Source organism: Cuculus canorus, chromosome 21 (assembly GCF_017976375.1).
Source record: "Cuculus canorus isolate bCucCan1 chromosome 21, bCucCan1.pri, whole genome shotgun sequence".
Lineage (NCBI taxonomy): Eukaryota > Metazoa > Chordata > Aves > Cuculiformes > Cuculidae > Cuculus > Cuculus canorus.
In genome coordinates this window covers 5,812,429-5,834,751 of record NC_071421.1, presented here as the reverse complement: position 1 = coordinate 5,834,751, position 22,323 = coordinate 5,812,429, and the positions used below count along the sequence as shown (strand labels likewise).

General features: G+C 41.5%; 1 protein-coding gene across 4 annotated transcripts in view; it reads right to left on the bottom strand.

Annotated features, from left to right (window-relative positions):
- VPS13D (vacuolar protein sorting 13 homolog D) overlaps positions 1–22,323 on the bottom strand; it is a 104,734-nt gene that overhangs the window by 22,737 nt on the left and 59,674 nt on the right. For all 4 annotated transcript variants that reach the window (XM_054085804.1, XM_054085807.1, XM_054085805.1 and 1 more), the window contains 4 exons: positions 21,809–21,943; positions 21,302–21,469; positions 6,767–6,899; positions 4,766–4,961 (listed from right to left, as the gene is read on the bottom strand). In XM_054085804.1, the coding sequence (XP_053941779.1) occupies positions 4,766–4,961; positions 6,767–6,899; positions 21,302–21,469; positions 21,809–21,943 (632 nt within the window). The remainder of the gene's footprint in view (positions 1–4,765; positions 4,962–6,766; positions 6,900–21,301; positions 21,470–21,808; positions 21,944–22,323) is intronic.

Below are 22,323 nucleotides of genomic sequence, written 5' to 3'. Positions count from 1 at the left end.
GGAAAAGTGGTGAACAAAAGAACAATAAGCGCGGACTTCTTTCCAGGGGAAGCACATTTAAAAGAATCAAATATTTACGTAAGACTTTTCTGTGACCATTAATGGCTTGCCAGTCTCCAACTGCTCTGTACTAATACAGTCTAGCTCAATGACAGCATGCATTAGGCTTGGCTAGGTCATGATGTTATCTTCTTACTCCTAATTTTCACATTATGACTTTCAGAAAAATACACAGATCCTTGCAGGAACAGTTCAGGAATAATCTTTAACTTGCACTGACCTGGCAGAAGATGTAAAGGCAGTTTCCTGCACTCTCGTTAAGTTAGACACACATCTAAATATAAATGTTCTTTACTTGTGCTGCACTAGGACTTAGAACACGTTTCTAGGAAAGAGCTTTCCAAGCATATCTAGAGACATAAGAGCTTTCCTGTTCTGAACTGGTCTTTAAGACTTTTGGCAGTGTATGACAAATATGGAAATAATCAGAACCCTTCTATCTGACACTGGAGTACTTGGAACACATAAAACCCACTCAGAAAAGGTATCGAGTCACAGGCATTAACTGTATATTAATTAGATGTGCACTGCACCGTCACCAACTGCTCTCCCTTGCATTAAAATGTAGAAATATTAAGGCAGCTTTATTCATAACTAACAAGTGTAATAAATGCTATGATCACATAATAAGCAACGAGAGTCGCCTTGAAAAAGTCCAGCCTAAAGTCGGATTTAAAAAATATTTTCTTGCATTTCATAGAATCATAGAATCATAGAATAGTTTGGGTTGGAAGGGACCTTAAAGCCCATCCAGTTCCAACCCCCCTGCCATGGGCAGGGACACCTCCCACTGGCTCAGGCTGCCCAAGGCCCATCCAACCTGGCCTTGAGCACCTCCAGGGATGGGGCAGCCACAGCTTCCCTGGGCAACCTGGGCCAGGGCCTCACCACCCTCATGGTGAAGAAATTCTTCCTAATGTCTAGCCTAAATCTGCCCCTCCCCAGTTTATACATGTTCCCCCTGGTCCCATCCCCACAAGCCCTTACAAACAGCCCCTCTCCAGCTTTCCTATAGGCCCCCTTCAGGTACTGGAAGGTCGCTATAAGATCTCCTCTGAGCCTTCTCTTCTCCAGGCTGAACAAGCCCAACTCTCTCAGCCTGTCCACGTAGGGAAGGTGCTCCAGCCCTCGGATCATCTTTGCAGCCCTCCTCTGGACCCGTTCCAACAGCTCCATCTCCTTCTTACATTGAGGATTCCAGCACCTCCAAGTCCTTCTCTGTAGGGCTGCTCTCAAGCACATCATCTCCCATCATGTACTGAAAATGGGGATCGCCCTGACCCAGGTGTAGGACCTTGCACTTGCCCTTGTTGAACCTCATGAGGTTCTCACAGCCCCACTTCTCCAGCCTGTCCAGGTCCCTCTGAGTGACAACCTGTCCTCCCGATGTGGCAACTACACCACTCAGCCTGGTGTCATCTGCAAACTTGCTGAGGGTGCACTCGATCTCGCTGTCTATATCATTGATGAAGATGTTAAACAGCACAGGCCCCAGTGCAGACCCCTGAGGGACACCACTTGTCACAGATCTCCATCTGGATTTTGAGTCATTGATCACTACTCTCTGAATATGACCATCTAACCAGTTTGTTACTCACTGTACCGTCCACCCATCAAATCCATATCTCTACAATTTAGAGAGAAGGATGTTGTGGGGGACCATGTCAAAGGCTTTACAGATGTCTAGACAGATCACATTCATCAGTTTACCCATTTCCACTGCTCTGGTTACCTCATCACAGAAAGCCACTAAGTTGGTCAGACAAGATTTGCCCCTGGTGACGCCACGCTGGCTGCCATTAATCACCTCCCCGTCCTCCATGTGCTTTTGCATAGCTTCTAGAAGGATCTCTTCCATGATTTTCCCAGGCACAGAGGTCAGGCTGACAAGTCAGTTGTTCTCAGTCATCTTTTCTATCCTTTTTAAAAATGGGCACAACGTTACCCTTCTTCCAGTCACCAGGGACTTCTCCTGACTGTCATAGCTTTTCAAATATCATGGAGAGTGACTTGGCAACCACATCCACCGATTCCCTCAGGACTCTGGGATGCATCTCATCAGGTCCCATAGACTTCTATATGTTTAGGTTCCTTAGGTGGTTGTGTTTAAAACACAACACATTTTAAATCGCCCCCACAAGCTGCAAAGCCATCGTCTGCGTCTCAAACGTATTAGTTTGGCTCCATGCTCCAAACGCAGAGTTTGTGCTCACTGCAGGAGTCCCAGTAAAAATCAATGCATTTTGGAGCCAAAAGAGACTTCTGTCCCTGCAGCACAATCCCAGCAACACGAGCTACAGTCTTCCTCAGTGTGCTGTTCAATTCAGTGACTGTGCCGGAGTTAGAATCTGCCATTTAGGAGAAACTACAACCTCAATTAGAATTCTTCATCTCACTCAAAACTCATCAAGTGGTTAAAGTCAAGCAGTTTAAATCCAGACCTTTTAAAAAATTCAGCTACATAACTAAAAAATTGGAAGGGGCCTAAAATTCACAGTTCCGTACCATGTCATGTAAACACAACTCTCATGAGCTGGCTGACTCAACTTTGCACCCATACAGGAAACTTGCACACATGCCGTCAGGTCAAGACAGCTCTTGCCACGCTTATTAAATCCCAGTCTTTAATTGTTCAAAACTACACTTGAAATCAGTGACTGCCACAACTTCGTATTCATCGGGGTGAGCTGTTTTTGTGTTCTTAGCTTGGAAGAGTCTACACGGCCCAGCATGCTCAAACAGAATATCCGACTGGAGCCAGCAGCTTGGGTTTGGAACACTGCTCTAGTCTGATTCCAAACCGCACATATTTGAACAGTTAACAAATGCAGCAGGGGGATATTGGTACACATCAGCCTGAAACACGTACAAATCCTTTGTTCTGGGGTTTTTTTTTGTTTTTTTTTTTTTATACCCCTGAAAGAATAATTTGGTTGTTTCATTATATAATCACATAAAAACACTCTTAACACATAAAACTTGAGTGCAGGGCTGCTTACAGGTGGTGGAGTGGTTCCTCTCCCCTCTCCCCACCATTACCTACATATTCCCAAGTACTTTTGTTTATCCAAAAATACTTTTGATCAGATTTTGTAGACCGGAGAAGTGCAGGAATTGAGGAAGGCTCCTCTTTTGGGTTTGTTGTTTTGGTTTTGGTGTTTCTTTTTTTCCTAGTTTTCCTCCTAGAAAGTTGCAGCTCATCTGTCTCAACCTCACTTAAGTGGCAGTTAAGCCGTTAAGCAGAAATAACATCAAAGGCAACCACCTGAGAGGAGGTTTGCTGGAGGCCCAACCTTCCCCAGCCAGTTTGTAGCTGTTGATAACATCATCATTTCTGTGTGCAGGCTGTATCTGGCAGAAGTGTGTCAAAACACAGAAGTATACGGGTATCTTGAAACAAACTATAATAAAACCACAGCTCAACTGGTGAGACAACTAACAGTACAGCCAGGCGTGCTCCTCCACACCTTAAATACACAAATCAACCTGTACAGTCACAAAATGAAGACCTGTACAAGCAAATCGAATGCCTGTACAAGAAAACAGTGGATGTGTTTTCCCAAGGATGCCCTTGAGTTCTCATGGAATTTTGTGTATGCATACATATTTATTAAATTGTAATCCTTGGCCTCTTGGTTTTACAAAAATCCAGCTAAGCACCAAATAGGCAAGGCACACACTGGGAAACACTTCTACTTTCACACCTGTGTTTGCTCTTCAAAGTTTCCTGCGCCTCACTCACACTTCATTGGTCTCATCGCTCTTTACTGGAACGCTGATGGTAGAAACTGCAGGACTGCAGGCGGGGAAATGAGAAAGCCAGGAAATAACCAGAAACCCCAACATTTTACAAACATTTTTCTCTGAGCTTTCCGACAATAAAATTTACTTTGGATTTTCTTTCACTCCAGCCCGCAGGATCTCACGTACATACAACAGGACTTCTGGGCAGAGCACTGTCCCATCAACTCAACTCTGCACCACAGAGAGCAAAAAGGATCTTCTCTTAGAGCAGCCTTTTAGAGCTCAACCCTTTCTTCCTTCCACATTCAGTGCTAATGAACGTTAATTTACTTCTAACATGATCAGTGTTATTTTGTAGAGATACCATTAAGCCATTAAGCAAACGCAGGAAGGCAGCCACAGCACAGCCCCGATGCTGAACACTCACGTGTGTACGAGCAAACAGAGAAGCAGGTGGACAGAAAAGCAAATAAAACCACACTTTGGGTGAGAAACTGTTGTACAAAATCGGAATTAGAAGATAATGACGCTATATTGATGCCAGAACTCTTCAAAGCTTTGAAGAACTGCTTTTCTGCACAGCTAAATTGAAACCGGAGGCAGCGCAGGGAGAATTGTTCCATTTCAACTGTGCTTAAGAATTCTGTGGTGGAAGTTTAATCTCATTATATACAGCGTTTTAAAAATTTTGCCTTAAGCTAATGCAGTAGCTTAATAATTACTATTTCATGTCGCAGCTTTTCTGTGCAAATTTCACTTTCGTTATAGTACCAAGAAATACATCTGTTAAAGAAAAAGCAAATTGAATGAGAGGGGCTACCTCACTAACAACAGCTCACAGTAAATTTGATTAACCTACTGTTTCTTTGGGTAAGGAAAGATAATCGGATCAGAAATCTCAACATGTACTAATACACATTTTTTAATTATTATTGATCGGCAACACAGAGTGCTTACTGACCTGGGGCCGCTTAGAGTTGCGGTGTCCCTCACTGCCTGCGCGGTTTCCGATGCGAAATCCAGAGCTCCGGCCACAGGTTTGGTTACTGTGCCAACCAGCCCCTTCCCAAGGCCCGATATGAAACCACTGACACCTCCTTCGGTTTTCACACCTTCAACTGTTGAAGTTATTACACTTGTCAGTCCTCCAATGATACCTGGCAAAACAAGAACAGCGAAGTAGGTCACAAGGACTGCCTTTAAAAATCACAGAGCCTTGTCACAGCGGGTGCTCCCTCCCAGAGTGATTTACCGTCAAGATCGATAGAAACGTACCGTGCATTGAATGTAATACAAAAACTGTCTCACCACTGATTATGTGGGCTTTACACTCTGTATATGCAGTACACAAACGCATACACACAGACAATACTATCCCACAGAAAAAGATTTAATTCATTATTAAATATCTATATTTTTTTCCTATTTCTGTACTACTTTACTTTCAGCAGTTTACATGAACAGTCCCCATCACTTCCTGAGGTGAAGCGGTCACTTACAACATGACAGAATTCTGTTACCACAAAAGCTTATACAAATTGAGATAGAAACCAGAAAAGTGCGTTTCTCCAGTGGAAAAAGCCAGTTTTTTTAAACTGGCATTGTGTGATTGTAATTGTGGTGCTGCTGACGGCCGTTTCTGTGCACGTTTCCACTGCTAAGAACCCAAAAGCTGGGAAGAGCCTACTGAGGTTTCAGAAGGCAGTTCATATTCTCTCAGAACACGCCTTACTGATTTAGAAGATGACGGTTTTTGGTAAATTGCCTTCAGCAGTCAGAAACGCTCACCACCTCCTCAAGTTTTTAGCAGCCAGGTACGCTTTGAAGGTCTACAACTGAAGTGTAGACCAGGCAGCATCTTAACTTCCAAACTCAAGAAGCTCAAAGTAATTAAATCACTTCTCTCAAGTGACTACGGTCCCTGGTTCATTCCTACATTTCAACAGATGGGATATAACAATTATTTGCCTTGTTGAAAAAAACTGCATGGGAAGCATTTAAAAACTCTCCAGAATTCAGACTAAAACAGTGCCACTGATTACTGGATAACACAACACAATGAAGTACCTTTACAACTGACTGGGCACCAGCGACTGACACATTTCAGATTTCCTGCGTTCCTACCAATATAATTTATATCAGCCCTTTACAGCACACTGGTGAGAGAGAAACCTCTCTCCTGATCCATTTAAATACCTACAGCGTCTCCTTAGGCCAAAAGTCCAGCATAAAGACTTGCTCAGCACAGAAAAGTTTGCCAGGTTAGTGGAAGCCAGATTATCTTTACACAGGCTGCAACAGTTGCACTACAAGAATGACATTTAAACAAACTAAGTCAAGATGATGCAAAATATAAATATTTGATTTAATCTTGGCTTGTATTGATTTAGCTTTCTTCAACAGATAAATCATGAACTAAATTGATGTGAGATGCTGGCCACATTAACACTAGTCCGCTGCCTTTACACAAATTCAGTTCGCTAGTTCTCAGTAGACTTAAAAAATTCAAACCAAAACCGCACAATAACTCAATTGGTAAAACGTAACTTTAAACTGACACACTGATTCTGAGAAAACTCAGGTTCCTGGAACTGAAAGCAAACATAAGAAAGCTACAATCCAGCCACACTCATTTTTATTTTAATGTCTGCTGCTGAAAAAGACTGCATGGCCATTTTATGACTCTACTAAGAAACGGAAGTTTTGGGTGAATTTGCTATGAAATTTCATTTAAATATGCAAACCCCCCTTTTACTGACTTCTGAAACATACAGTCTGTCAACATAAAAGCCAAACAATGCCCCTATATCAACCCACAAGCATTAAACTTCAAGTATAAAGCTTATGATAGCTCCACTTCCCAGGCTTCGAATAACCACCCCACAGCAATACAAACCATTATTTTCCATCTGATCATTGCTTTTAGGAGAGAAATTAATTAAAAGTTACATCTAAGCGTTACCATGTGCAAGTCCATGAATTCCAGCGACGAGATGTTCTCCACTAGTCGCAGCATGGTATCGGATGTATTCTCGTTCCGTCTGATGTCTGTTATCCATTGTCTTTCCCAAACCATCTGACAAAGTCCCAGCGAACTGTAATAGAGCAACATTTGCCTTTATTAAAGAACAATAGGTGTTATTCTGATGCAGGTTTACAAATTTCTAGATTCTAAGTGTGAAATACAGATTCACACAACTCATTCTGTTCCATGTACATAGTCACTCTATATTTTTCGCCATGCACAAAGCTCTGAGGTACATGAACCTGTGCCTTCCACTGATGCAATTCAAATCCAGAGGTGACAGTCACAAACCACGCAGGTGATGGCCAACCACAGCAGTCAAGCCGAAATTAATGAAGTCTGTGAAAGATGTACCAAAAGCAGTGCCAGTCACCCAGCCTTCCAAAACCTCACAAGAACATTATTTAGATACAAAGCTTTTCTTCGGCAGAAATATGTGTCCACAGGTCCCAAAGCAGAAGTCTAAGCAGAACCCACAATGTGCATGTTCACATTTTTACTCCTCATACTTACTTTTAACAGTGTGGGGGAAGACTTGAGGCACACTTACAGATACAAGAGGACACCTAAGTCCAAATGGGATTTGTTCTCACTGAGAACTCCGACCATTAGTGCATACGAGTCAATAAAAAAGCACCAAATAAAAACGATCTATTACAATCTGTTGACCTTTAGTTTGATTTAATTGGATATAAAACAGAAGCTTGGCACAGAATCACAGAATCACAAGGTTGGAAAAGACCCATTGGATCATCAAGTCCAACCATTCCTAACACTCCCTAAACCATGTCCCTCAGCACTTCATCCACCCGTTCCTTAAACATCTCCAGGGAAGGCGACTCGACTCCCTCCCTGGGCAGCTGTTCCGGTGCCCGAGGACTCTTACTGTGAAGAATTTTTTTCTGATATCCAACCTGAACCTCCCCTGGCGGAGCTTGAGGCCATTCCCCCTTGTCCTGTCCTCTGTCACTTGGGAGAAGAGCCCAGCTCCCTGCTCTCCACAACCTCCTTTCAGGTAGTTGTAGAGAGGGAGGCAAGAAAAGGAGACAAAAGACCTGAAGCTTTACCTCATATTCAGGATATTATTATAGAGAAGGACTTGTACCTGGCTTTTTTCCTGGAATAACCTCCAAAAACTAGCTGTTTATGTGTAGGTGGTCATCTTCTGTACCTCCCTCACCCAGCGTCGGCATTATTACAGTCTTCTCCTTCCACTAAATAAACAAACTTTTTCTCTCTCCCCAAAGATAAGCTATTGCTTTGGTGTGTCAGCCTAGGACAGGGCAACGGCCCAGGTGCCACAGGAATATCAGAGATCCTGATGGCTGCAGCACTGGTGAAATCATCGCCTGCTCACAGCTCCTCTATGACAAGCACCCCATTGTTTAAGCACCGTGTATGGGCACTGCCCTTTCCATTGCTCAGCTTGGCTTTGTTGCATGCACTGTCTCCTTCTCATCCGCGTTAGTTATGGTAAAAAACCAATGTGATTGAGGTGTGCACCAGAATACAACTAAAGCCCGGTGCGAACTTCTGCTACCAGAATAGACAAACAATTAATTTAGGTGCCTGAAGCAATGACAAAGTTCCTTTCCTTTTTCTGCTGCTTTTTCCAAAGCTGTGTTTCTTTTCCGCTAATGACATCATGGCCTAGTTTTAGCTCAAAGACAAACTGGTCTGATGGCTCCAATTATCTAAACAAGCAGACTTTAACAACATGAATGAAAATTAAATCCCATGACCCTTCTTGTGACTTGATCATATGGACACTAAACAGAACATGGTGATCGCAGACTGAATTACTCCTGACCTCTTTGTGAACTTCATTGAGATGTTATTTTTCTTACATTAGCACAGAAATACAAATCAACCTGCAGCTATCTATTAACCATGTTAAAGGTTGGGTTTTTTTTTTTCAGGGCAAATACTTTGCTTTGAGAGGCTTAGAGGAGTTGCTATAAAAATGAAAAGGCTCAATAGACCCTCAAAATTCAAACGTCATTCAGGAATTTGTCACACTGAAAGTTACATCAGTGCATGACCAGACAACCAGCAAGCAGGAACAAACCCCTTATTAATATTGATAAATATTGGTGAGCTCTCCTCATGGCTTTGCCTTCCTCTCAATGCCTCCGTGTAAATTGGCCAACTTCACTGTACCAGCTTGCCAGTCCTTCCTCAGCTTTTCCTCCCTCTGTGAAGCAGACTCTGACATCTAATAGTCAATAATAACTCCCTCTTAGTGTACAGAAAAGAGGTTTACTGTTATAGTAGGTTATTGTCTTAGTAAGAAGGAAAAAAGAGAAAAATAAAACGCCAACAGTAGAAGTTGTAGTCTCCATTAACTGTAAAACCAAAGTTAAAATGAGACGGTTTTGTTTGTGTTATTTAGAAAGTAACACAGAATTACAGCAGTAAACAGAACAATTTAAGGCTTCTAATGTACCAAATGTACCATTAAACATTTCCATTTTACCCCGACTCAGGTGACAAAATCTAAACCCAACACACATCAATTACAAAACATGAACTTCATGTTGAATCACTTCTTGATTTCCCCACCCCGAGGACTGTTTGTTTTCTGGCCTCATTTAGCAACAATTGAAGCCAAACTTTGTGGCCATCTGTACCATTTGTACCTAAACAAGGGGTTGGCAATGAACACAAATGAATGGGTCCCTCTGAACAACTTCCAGCTGGGGACCATCGCAGTACCGCTCCAAGGCACGGAACGTGATGTGCTCCAGTTTATAGAATCATAGAATAGACTGAGTTGGAAGGGACCTTAAAGCTCATCCAGTTCCAACCCCCTGCCATGGGCAGGGACACCTCCCACTGGCTCAGGCTGCCCAAGGCCCATCCAACCTGGCCTGGAACACCTCCAGGGATGGGGCAGCCACAGCTTCCCTGGGCAACCTGGGCCAGGGCCTCACCACTCTCATAGTGAAGAAATTCCTCCTTATGCCCAGTCTAAATCTGCCCCTCTCCAGTTTACAATCATTCGTCTCCAGTTTATAGCCATTATAAACCAGTTTGCCAATGTAAGGTAAAGCATTAGGTCAGGTAAAACAACTCGGATGTTCCACAGGCATTAGCAAGTCATGTGAAGGTCTGCCAGGCAAGGGAGCATCTCACCCTTCTCTGCATCTCACCCTTCTCTGCTGTGGAGTTTTGACTCTTCCTTGCACTAAAGATTCAGACTGTAGTGTCAGCACTATCCCAGTTTGTGATCTGAATAAAACCTATGTTGCCTCTCCCATTACCCCATACAGGTAACACCACAGGAGCAAATAACAGATGGTTATCAAACATTTTAAACCACCCTTGTCTATGCACCACTAGAAATACTTTCCCTGCAATGGTTTCGGAAGCCTATTTCAGCAAACAGGATCGTACCTTCTTGCAGAAAAAGAGGAAAAATAAAGATCTGTAACTTAAAGAAACACCACAAACAAAATCCTGCACACCTCCTTATGCCCAGTCTGTGTATGTTATCGTTGCTATATCATGAACAAGTTACTCAGCAGTGGCAGGTTATTTTAGGATCAGAACCTGAATAAGCATCAGAAAGTTAAGCAGTTGAAGTCCAGCTTAAAACAGTCTGAAGGGAAATTTGAACAGCCTAAAGCACAAAAGCAGACTTGCTGTCTTTCCCAAAATGTTTTGCTTTTAGATGACTCCTGTGAGAGGTGAAATACTAGATACGGACACAGAGATATAGATATAGACAGCAAAATACTAGGACTTGGAAGAGCAGTGATAGCTTACAGAGCTGTTAACCCAGTCATGCAGAAAACAACCTCCAGAAAAGCAAAGGTGACAACAAAGTGTTCTCCACCCTTGTCTTCTTTTGCTTTTGTTAATAAGGTGTGACCTGATAACTTCAAAGCCTACTTAGGACCACCTAAACGCCAACATAAGTAAATACAACAGTCTGTGGAACAAACATCAAGGGACTTCTAAAAACCAGTCCTCCTCTTTCTCCACCCCAATTCTCATAAGGAGTTCTTGTGGATGAAAATAAGAAATTAGTAATTTGGTCTTTCATCTCTCCATTTTTCCCCATTTCAGATATCCTTTCCCTTGAAACGGAATTGCAACACCAGTATCACCTATGATGCCCTCCCTGCTTCCTAACAAAAAGCACAAAAGCATTACTGAACAAAGCCAGCCCAAACGTTAGGAATAGGTAAGAAGGTGGGTATTTTGCTTCACCTGAAGATGCCATGTTGACAAGTAAAGTTTGAATCTTCCAGACTACCAATTAAAAGTTCTATCATTTCATGTACTAAAAATATTTCAACTTCTCAGTAATACGCAGTTTAATACTTTGCCTTATCCATTCTACTTGGACAGAAGGAGGACCTCATCCATCTGCATTCATAGACACCCTCTTTCTCCTTTTTGTGTCCCCAAAGCAGATGGTCCTTCCTGCATTTCCCCTCTTACAGGGGACACTAACCTTTTCTTTCAGGTCTACACTCCAAAGATGCTCAATCCCCGGTTTTCATCCCACACTGGTTCATAGACCACGTGAGGCTACTGACTGGTAATCTACCGCAAGCAGCAAACGTGACCAACTGCACTTCATCAACCTAAGCCTATGCAGTTGAACCTAAACTGATCCTCCCAATGACGGTGAAATACGACTTTCATATTGTCCTCCAAATTCCACCGGCATAAGCTGCTGCGAACACTATCTTCAACACAACACGTAAACCACTCTCAGCACCCATGACTACCGAAAATTATGTTATTTCACTTCCACAAGCCCCGGGCACACTGGCCTCGGCCGCATCCGCTGTACAGCCGAGTACACAGATGAGTCATCAGGTCTTCTTTTACCTTTCCATACCCTCTCCAATCAATGTTAACCATCTACCACGACCTGCAGAAACAGCTGAAATAGGACCTGTCCAATCTACTCACGTCAGGGGCAGAGGGGGTTGTGTATATATAGTGTGTGGGTTTTTGTCTTTCTTTTTAAAGGCCCTATAATTAAGGAAGTTCTGCCACAAAACCTTTTACCACTGATTATGCATCCTGTGCTGTTTTGAGCAAGAGAAGAAAAACAAAAACACCCATATACAGTGTTTGCGAATCGGAGCTGCTGCCAAACAAGAAGGCTTCTGGGGCACAAGAAGAATTCAAAGCAAATGAAAACTAATTCTAGCCTTCGTACTGCATGTTCCCTCTAAGCCAGATGCATCAAGCACACAGCATGGAAATAAGGTTTAAGTAATCTTTTAAAGTCTTTTTAAGCTCTTGGCACTGCCTAGTTCTCTAAGGACATCCCAAAAGGATAAATACACAATTATGACTTCAGTCCAAACATTCCATTGTAATTCTAGCATCAGACAATGGTACATTTACAAATATTTCTGACAGAGCGAAGTGGAACATTCCAACGTGGAATTTTAAGGGAGAAAGTGATGAAATTAAATATAGGTCAGCTACAACTTCTGTGCAAACCTCACAATGAGCTGCATTTAAATTAGAAATCACAGGGTTTACTCATTTCTCATCTTTGCTTTGCAGGACTCCTTTAAAAGGAGGCTGTGGTTCAACTCCTTTCACCTTGCTCCAAACCACCACCTTTCAATAAAACCTTCAACATCACACACTGACAATGCTCACACTTTAATCTCCAATAATAAAAACTGGTTCTGAGATCAAAGCACATATTTAAGTATGCGTTATTTCAGCAAGGTAGAAAAGAGTATTTAAAATGTATTTAAGTTAGAAAGTCTAATGTAAACTGTGAATTTTGTCATCTTCAGTTCTCACGCACGTTTTCCAAAACAGGAAAATCCCCAGCACAATGATTAAAGGTCATTCCACAGTTTCAACAGTAACTCCTCTAAATATAATTAACTGTCTAGTGAAAGAGAAGAGCTGCTTATCGCAGGAAACAAAGGCTGAATAGAAACAAAGAACAGGGATTATCAGATGCCTGAATGTGAGTTCTAAATCCATTCTTCTTTACAGCTTTAAGCAGGAACATTGGGTTTGGAACTTCCTTTTCCTCACCTCTGCTACCTTGACATTTACCTTCTTTCTGATCTACCAACAGAAGCATCAGGCACCACAATGCAGACTGCCTGAAAGGAATAAACATCCTGGTGCATACTGTGACCCTAACAGTAAGCTTGTAATAAATATATATATATACACAGTAAATATTAACTAGAAAATACTGACACTCCCCATATATTCCTGGATAGTACAAAGTGTTTTACACAGAACATTATTTTTACAAGCTTTTAAAATATACTACTACGCTGTCTTGTTAGCATGAAGCAATGATCCGTTTCTTTCAATGGTATCTAAATACATTTAAAATAGAATGTCACATATTATATATATATATATATATATTTAAAATCAGTTAACATAAATCATAGCTATAAATTATGTAATCAACTCTAAAGGATTGATAGTATCCTCTCATTTCTAATGCTTTCTTTAGACTTGTGGGTTTGTTTTTCTTTAAAGAAACCCTGTATTCACTCCCCTCTCTGCTGAACAGAAGTTTTGGAAGCCCTGTTCTGCCATGTGATTAAATACAATGGGCTATGACTAAATGCTTAATAATCTGTAAATTTAATCCCTTGTGGTTATTTGCCTTCTAGCAATACTGTTAAAAAATCACCTTTATTTCCTACATCTCTCCAGCTTGGTAGAGATATTTTAGAGGAAGCTATTTTTTCACACTGATTTTTGCTGGTAAAACACAACATTATAAAATTAAGCATTTATGTTGCTATATGGAGGCAAAAATCTTCACAGCGTACATCTGACAGGCTAAGCACATAGACACACAGATGTTGCTAGGATTTGCCATGGCTTGAAGAAGCTTTGGAGCAGTTTGCCATCTTTAAACCTTGCTGTTATTGTTATGAAAGCGTAAAAAGACATGAAGTATTCCTGGATATCCATAACAAGGAGGTGCAGTGGGACAGATAAAGTTGTCTGGTAAATTCTCCAGCCTTCCTTATTTTTATTGCAGTGTCTCAAGGCTGTATTTAATACATTTCTGCAACTTCCCAGACACATAACTTTTAGAGCAGCTTCTTTATTAATCAATACCTACGTTGTTATGGAATGGAAGCATTACATATTTAATTTTACAAACTGGACACCAATAAGCCAACAGACAGCACAACTTTCTCCTCTCACATCACCACAGTCAATCGTGCATCACACTGGGACTTAAATGGTTTAAGTACTGGAAAAAATAGCAGGTGTTTGTCAGATTTAAAAGGCCTGGCTATCCAAAGTTGTTCCACAAAATACTTTTACTGTGGCTTCTGTCAGTCTCCTAAGAATTACTCAAGACATTTAAGTAGGGAAGTTTGTGAATTCGGCTGAATTTATAAGCTATAGGCTTGTAGGTTTCCCTTTACACATTAACACATACCAAATTCAACCGTTAAATACAATCCTGAACAGACAGAATAGTTCAGGCTGAGCCCAAAAATGCATTTATAACCAAGTTGTAGAGAGAGAAACACGTAAAGGAGCCATGAATGGGACTGACAGGCTCCTAATTTAGAAAACACTGAATCAGCAAAACGCTGTAATCAGCTTCTCATTTTAAGAGAGACATAAACTTTGACCCTCTCTAAATTACTGACAACCAAGAGGAGGCAACGGCTTTTCCCACCGAACCAACACGTTTCTTGAGATTCTCTGCAGCGTTCTCCATATGTCACGTAACCGAAGCGAAGGAGCTTTAATTAGCTCACATCCCATCGTTAATGGAGCTCCTTAATGCATCTTGACAAGGGCGTGTTGGCCGGGTGATGCGCAGCGCCCCGATGCTGGCTCCGGCGGGTTCCCGCTGCGCGGGGTCGCTTCCCCCGGGCCCTCCTGGGAAGCCACCCCAGCAGGTGCCCGCTGGCAGCAGTTTTGGGTTACAGGGCTGAGTGAGTGATCCCGGCAGGAACCGCCGGCTGTTTGCACAGACACGGAAGGCAGCAAAAGTCCACAGCCTGAACTTGGAATGACCCCAGCGGCAGAGTCACGGCGGGTTCAGCCGGAGGACAAGCGCCTTTATTAAACAACCAATACTCCAGATAACTCCCCTCCCCCAGCTGCAGCCCGCACAGAGCTTTAAGGTCTTCCCATTTGTTTATTTTCTGGAAATGGAATTATTTGCCCTCCGCCATCCCTCTCCTGCAAAAACCTCTCGATGTCCTGAAAACCTGAGAAGAAGTCGGAAGAGGTCCAGTCCGGTCCAGAGTTAACGCCAAACACCAAGGGGTTCCGAGAGCGGCAGATCTACCTTTGCTTTTTAACGCCATCCTTACCAGTGCTGCCGATTTTTGTTTCCATAGGGCATTCCTTGGGATCTGAAAGAACCTCCTATGTAAAAACCCTCACTCGTCTCCCATGTTCCACCGGGTTTTTGAAGGCAGCCTCACGCCTGAACACGGAACAGCCCTGGAGGGGCGACGCCTTCGGATCCACTGAATCCCCATCACCTCTTGTCATAGCAAGAAAGCAGCCGGGCCATCTCCCCGAGACACAAAAATACTGCTTTCTCTCCTCTGGGGTACACAGCTAAAGAATTTCAAGGTGAAATTTGTACTATTGAACATATTCTACACAACCACATAACTTTATATGTACGGCAGGAAGGCGCAGTCGGCCCTTTGTCAAGACCCAAGACATTAATTTTAAACCCACTCCCCATTTTTTCTCCTTCAGATGCTAATGGTGCCACACGGGAGGTATGTGCCTACTTTCATGACATTCTAGCCATTCAAAAACTAGGGTAAGATCAAATTTCATTTCATCTCTACGATAAACGTCTTTTCTAATCTCATAGTTTATGATTTGGCAACATTTTGCATTTTAAATTCTCCTTTTTCAACTTGATTCCCTAGTGAGTCAGCAAAACAGGAGCACTGTATTTCATTTTGCAAGAAAATCATCTGGTAAACCCCTTCAAAATAAAGCTGTAGAGCAGGTGTAGAACTTAAAGCTTTTTAACACCCACCCCGTTTTTTTAATCATCACAATGCTCCCTTGTAGATCTCTATGCGCAGCTCAGCACCTCTCAGCTCACAGTTGTGGCACCGTTGCAGGATCCTCATGGTCAACGGAATATTTTCTCCTGGAAAAGGCTCATTCAAAGCTACCACCAGTGTGTCAGTTGGGTTCTGAATGTGCATATTTAAGACATCAAGCCCAGATCAAAACAGATCTCCCCCTAGAATAACTTTTGATTGATTTTTAGCCATGCCCACTTCTCCACATAAAAAACACACTGTAGTCAGAGCATGTTCATAAAACATGTACAAGAATTTGTAAAGGCAAGGCTGAACTTAACATGAATTGTGAAGGAAACTTTCAGCCAGGATGCTGGCCACACACATTTTATGCCATGGTACAAATGCAAAACAGGCAGAACAAAATAATACTTCAAACTTCTCAAAGACAATCCTCTATTCCAAAACCTCTTTCAAAGATACTGATCACAGATACCAGATGTTCTGCACATAAGTGACACTTTCTATGGCTTTTGATCATCACAAACTGGCTACAATGCTTACTGCCTTTTAAAACTGCTAGGAAATGTGGAAATCATGGAATCATAGAATAGTTTGGGTAGGAAGGGACCTTAAAGATCATCCAGTTCCAACCCCCCGCCATGGGCAGGGACACCTCCCACTGGATCAGGCTGCCCAAGGCCCATCCAACCTGGCCTTGAGCACCTCCAGGGATGGGGCAGCCACAGCTTCCCTGGGCAACCTGGGCCAGGGCCTCACCACCCTCAAGGTGAAGAAATTCCTCCTTATGTCCAGTCTAAATCTGCCCTCCTCAGTTTATACCCGTTCCCTCTTGTCCTCATGACTGTTGGCTTTCCCGAAGTAAAATCTGTGAATCTGGGAATTTTATATTCCCAAACATAAATCCATGAAGTTGCCCAGAAAGACAATATCTACTCCAGCCTTCCTCATTTTGATCCAGAATGAGACTGCCAGTAATCACACACATTCTGCTGTTGACAAACAGAAGAGTGGAGACCCAATAGAAAATGGTGAAAATAAAGACTGGTAGGAAACTCAGAACCCAAATGCCCCCATGACCTTTCTACATTATCAGTTTTGCTTGATACTCTCCTCAGGAAAACACCATCAGGTGTTTCTCTCTCAAGTTTCACACACCAAGGCTTCTGTCAGAAGTTCCCTGTCACCAACATATGCTTTTTTTCCCCCCAACTACTTGAATTGTGTTTTGAGCTAATATGTCTAGAACTACTGAACCACAGTTTCTAAAGATGCAAAAATGCTGGTTGTTGGCACTTCTGAATGATACCAGAGTGGGTGGCTACATAAACTAAGAAACTTTAAACAAAAGGGAACCATCAGCTTTGCTTTAGAAACACTTCCATCTGCTCCTGGGCAGAACCTGCTTAAGCTGCACCAACTGCCTGTGCTTCGTTATATCCACTTTTCGTCTTATTTATTGCAAGTTTTGTTAAAGTTAACGTTCATACAAATCAAACACTCGTTCATGGTTTGTTTTTAAATAATCCCTTTATTACTTCCTCTTCACTTTCCTTCAGTTATCTTTATTCTTCTGTCACTGCCAACCACTTGAGATTCTGCTTTGATTTATCTTACACAGAGGGTTAAAACTCCTGTTTCCTTTTGTGTCGCTTTCAGGCTCCTTTTCCACACACGCCTCCATGTCAAACACTCACCTGGAGCAATATCCGTATCCTGAGTAGTCTTACTATTTTCTTACCTGGTTCTAACATCCTACCTCTTTTCCTTTTTCTGTTAATCACTCAAGCACCTCTGCTGTCACTCCGAACGGAATAAATACTGAGAACGGAAGACCCCGGCAGGTGACTCTTCCTCAGCTGGAACAGAAGAACCACCATACTATTTGTTGCAACTCCTCTCTGTGTAAGTTTTGGCACCTCAGGTGCCTGCTCCGAAGCCTAAGGAAGCTGCTTCCAGCATTCAGCGAAAACCTAACAAGGAAATGCAACTGTGGCCGATGGTTTCCCTTTCCTGAAGAAGCCTAATTACATTTCTCACTGTAAACTTCTAAGTTCAATATGAAAATTAAGCTCATTCAAGAAGTTGATTATATTGTGAGGTTTTTTTTTCAAGGAGGAAGAGAGGCACATAACCATTATTTCCTATATAAATATATCTATATATCTATCTACATATATACCTGCAGAAACTAAGCCTAGATGCAGAGTCATAAAACCTACATAATTGTGTTAATAATTCATAAAAGATAACAGAATTCTTTGTAAGGGTCGAAAGAATCACACCAATTAAATGCACTATTGATGAGCTGATTAATGGTTTCAGTCCACCAGGAATCTCATTATGTCAGCCCAGCATCTATTTGCCACTAACAGAAACAAGCACACCTAATGTTCCATTTGGAGAACACAAGCTACAGAACATCTTTGCTCAGATGCTAATTCAGTGTTTAATAGTCATTCCTAATTGAATCACCTCGGAAACAGGAATAATTCAGGTTTTCGCGCTATCATGCCTAAAGGGGTAAATAAAGTGTGAGAGCCAAGAATGTAAGACATTTCTACGCATATGGCAACTATAGAAGTCTCCATTCAGAGGGAATGAAATTCCCTCAGGTGCCTATATTTAGGATCAAAGAACTTTTTAAATACAGAACTTGGAGTCTCTAAGGGATAAAAACTACAAAACTGTCTGTAGTGAACTTTATTTAACCTAAGCTTTTGTGCCAACTTAAATACACTGCAGCTCTCTGCTTGAAAGAAGGCATCACCCACTGCATGTTCCGAAGTGCATGGAAAAGCCATTACAGGGATAATCAACAGAACTATAAAATAGAAAAGCAATAAAACGACAAAACCAGATACAACTCAAATTGCTTACTTTTCAATTCAGTCAAGCTGCATCACTTTTAAAGTGATGATGATAGTATTAGAGTTTGTTTATCTGTCCGCTCACACCTTGAAAGCTCATTCATCTCAAAATCTGCGGCAGATTTTTTACTTAAAACACTTTAAACGTCAGGTACACAAATTAACCAAACGGATCTTTCTGCCAGCCACCAGTTTCTACGAAGACATAAGACTGGCATTAGTTACCAGCTCCCCAGAATAAGCTGCAAAGATAAGGATCTCTGTGGCACAGCTGAACCAGGTGAACATTTACGCAGTGAAAATATACTTTTAAATACTTTCCCTAAAGACAGCACCAATACCAAGATTCAAATGATCTATTGTTTCACTCATGTTTTTTCGTGAGTAAATAGAATTATTATTTTATCCTTCATTTTCTCTCTACCAAAACTTCACGTGTCCCAGACATAAGCATAAGGCGTATAAAGGGTAGAGCAGAAAGGAGTAAAAGACAAAGTTCTGCGCTGTACCATGTACATAACACATCAAAAATTGTACTTGAAACGTAATTTTTTTATCATATGGACATTCTTGGTTTAGTTTTCTACCATATTTAGATGCAGTGCAACACGTAAAGAATCCTCATTATCTGAGCCTTACTTACAGTCATGTTCTAAGATCCATCCTTTGGAAGGAGGATTAATCAAGGAGTTCCGTAAGGTATTATTAAGCTTTCCTAAAGGATCTAATTCTCTACTTGTCATGAAAGGACAAATGCATAATTTGTATAAAAAGTTTTTAAGAGGGAACTGTGCGAGACTCAGATCGCAGACATTTCAGATGTATCAAGGAGAAAGAAAAAAAATACCTGGGAAGACAGATAAATAGTACATGGGGTGATTTTCAAAGGTATAAACGGGAAGCAGACACTCAGCTCCTGTTGAATTTTGAAAGGAGTTCAGCATCCAACTGCCCTTCCGCCTTTGAAAATCTTCCTTCAGAAAATCCTCAGTTACAAATGACTCCAAAGTTCAAAGAATGACCTTGCCCTTGTGGGAAACGCAGGAAGGCTCGTGCCTTTTAAAGAAAGATTTATGACACTGTTGCTGCAGATGTGACTGTGATGAGGAAACAACACTTTATAGAAAGGAAACTCTAAAGAAACATACTCTATTGGGTGGAGGGGGTGGGTCACCAGAGACTGGAACCACCAGTAGAAGGCATGGACAAAAGCACTCGTTTGCACAGATACTGCCTGACAGAATTCTTCAAGTCTTCCTCCAGACTGCTTGGATAAGTTGTATTTGCAGTGCTCATAATCACAGATTCCCTAGGATGGGATTGAGACAGGAATAGCAGCAACTTGGCATTTTGTTTGAATTTCTTGAAATTGCCCAAAATGGGCTGATGCTGGGGACAAGACAATTATGACAGAGAAGGTGTGTGACATCTTTCCTCGTTGTCCAGCTGCCTGGGTTAGATATCCTCAGGGCTAGGAGCCTGGTGAGGGACTGGGCATCTCTGTGGCAGCTGAACGAGGTTTGACCCTGTTAGTCTTGACCTATCTGTAATTATGAAACTCCACATTTCATCTTTCTCATCTTCTGACTTAGCTTTTCCCACTAACGTGGGTGATAAAGTAGATGACCTTGTATACAAGTGGAATGGATTGTAGAAGGATGGACCATGATGACACACATGTACAAACTTACCAGTTTGGAAAATGAACCTAATCAGAAGAAAAGAATTTTCCCAAACCAGATTTTAACAATAGGTCCTTATGTGGAGAAAGCATTGTTCCAGTCCTACCTGTGACCACAAATCCCATTTACAGCACGTGCTGATATACCATGTATTTAACAAAAAATAGTTCAAAATTTTTTTATCCAAGCCAACACGTATTTGTTCGGTATCGACCACAATCAAAACCACTTCCTATTTTTGGCTGCTGTCTCAGATCATACCTTTCTCAGGCACTAAAGATACAACTGAATTCTTTCAATCGTTATCAGCAAGGACAAAAGAATGTTCACCATGCAGAGACCTTGGAAGTAAATTAAACATAAATATGTAGCAATCTAGGAATTCCTTACTTTGTTGCTATGTGGCATAGAAATAAAAACACCAAACCAACTCAAGCGTTGGCATAATAATTGGTATTCACATCAGCCTAATCTCTTTCCAAACTAAAAGGCAACAACTCTTCCATACTAAATAATCCCTTAAATATTCCCGACTCCTATAACGCTCTCTCTGTGTATGTATTATATACATATTAGAACTTTGTTCATTCATGCATAGGTGATTGATGCCACATTTGAGCACCATTTCAGTTCTCAATCTAGCCAACTACAGCATTCAATCTGCAAAATATATGTATATCAGTAATTAGGCCTTGAGTGGCTTCCCTGACTCCTGCAAGGTTTCTGGCACTCCTAAAGCATGTGTATAAAACAATTTTAAGAAAACACCTACCCTGTAAACACAATTTTTACAAAACAAACAGGAAAGAAAGTAATTTAAAGATGGTCAATAATTCTGTTTTTCTTGTCTCTTGACTACTTTTTGTTTATTCTTTTAACAAACTTTAGTATCATCGTTATTACCTTTGCAGCAGAGTTGGATACTCCATGCGTGACGTTTCTTATGAGACCACCAACATTGCCGTATTTTATAAGTCCAGTAACACCTTCGGAAACATCATTCAGCAGACCCATAGGGTTGCCAAGGAAATCCACAGAACCCAGAATCCTTGCTGCCTGACTAAGCAGCTCCTGTAAAATCAGCAGGAAGAACTGCTCAATTGTGGATCACATGGACATCAGCAAGATTGATTAGAACAAAAAAAGGTCCCACACACAACAAAAAAATACACAAACCCAGAGTTTACTGAAGAAACCAACACACAACTACCAGTAAGATCAACAATAATTTAATCTTAAAATGCAGTGTGTTCTTAGAAGCACGTGCTGCTATTTTTCAGTGTACCAAAGAAGGAATACAGCACAAACATTAAGTAAATAGTCAGGAAAGAGTTCCTCCACCGTCAATAAAGAACTCATCACCCAAGACACGTTTGGCCTTTGCCACAATAAAATCTGTGTGACACTCACCTCTTGGAAGTGTTTCAGGATGTCATTAATGATAAACTCCTTAGTTTCATAAGGATGGACCCTAGTGAAAGGATCCAGGTTAATCACAGCATCTTCAAATCGAATCAGAGGAAATCCCAGTGTGCTTTTCAATGCCTAATTAAATAAAAAAATATTGCTTCTTTAAGTTTTCTCTCAGTACTTCGCTATAACTTCTATAACGTTGAATTAGACCGAACCCTAAATGAATTTCCTTGATAGGCAGCAAAGACAAAAGTGGGCATTTTCCACCCTGCTGAAGTTCTACGAATGGATTAAGTGTCAGGATGAGCTGGATAACGTACATAATTTCCTGCAAGCCTAAGGCTCATGATGTGGTCACTGAAATTCTTCAAACCAGTCTCTTCAATTATCCTCAAGGAAGACAACGAAGACAGCCCCTGGGCCACCTAACCTGTACCGTCTATATGTAAAAACACATATTTAAGGTGAACGAGCCATACACCTATATATACACACATCAATAAAATCATTCT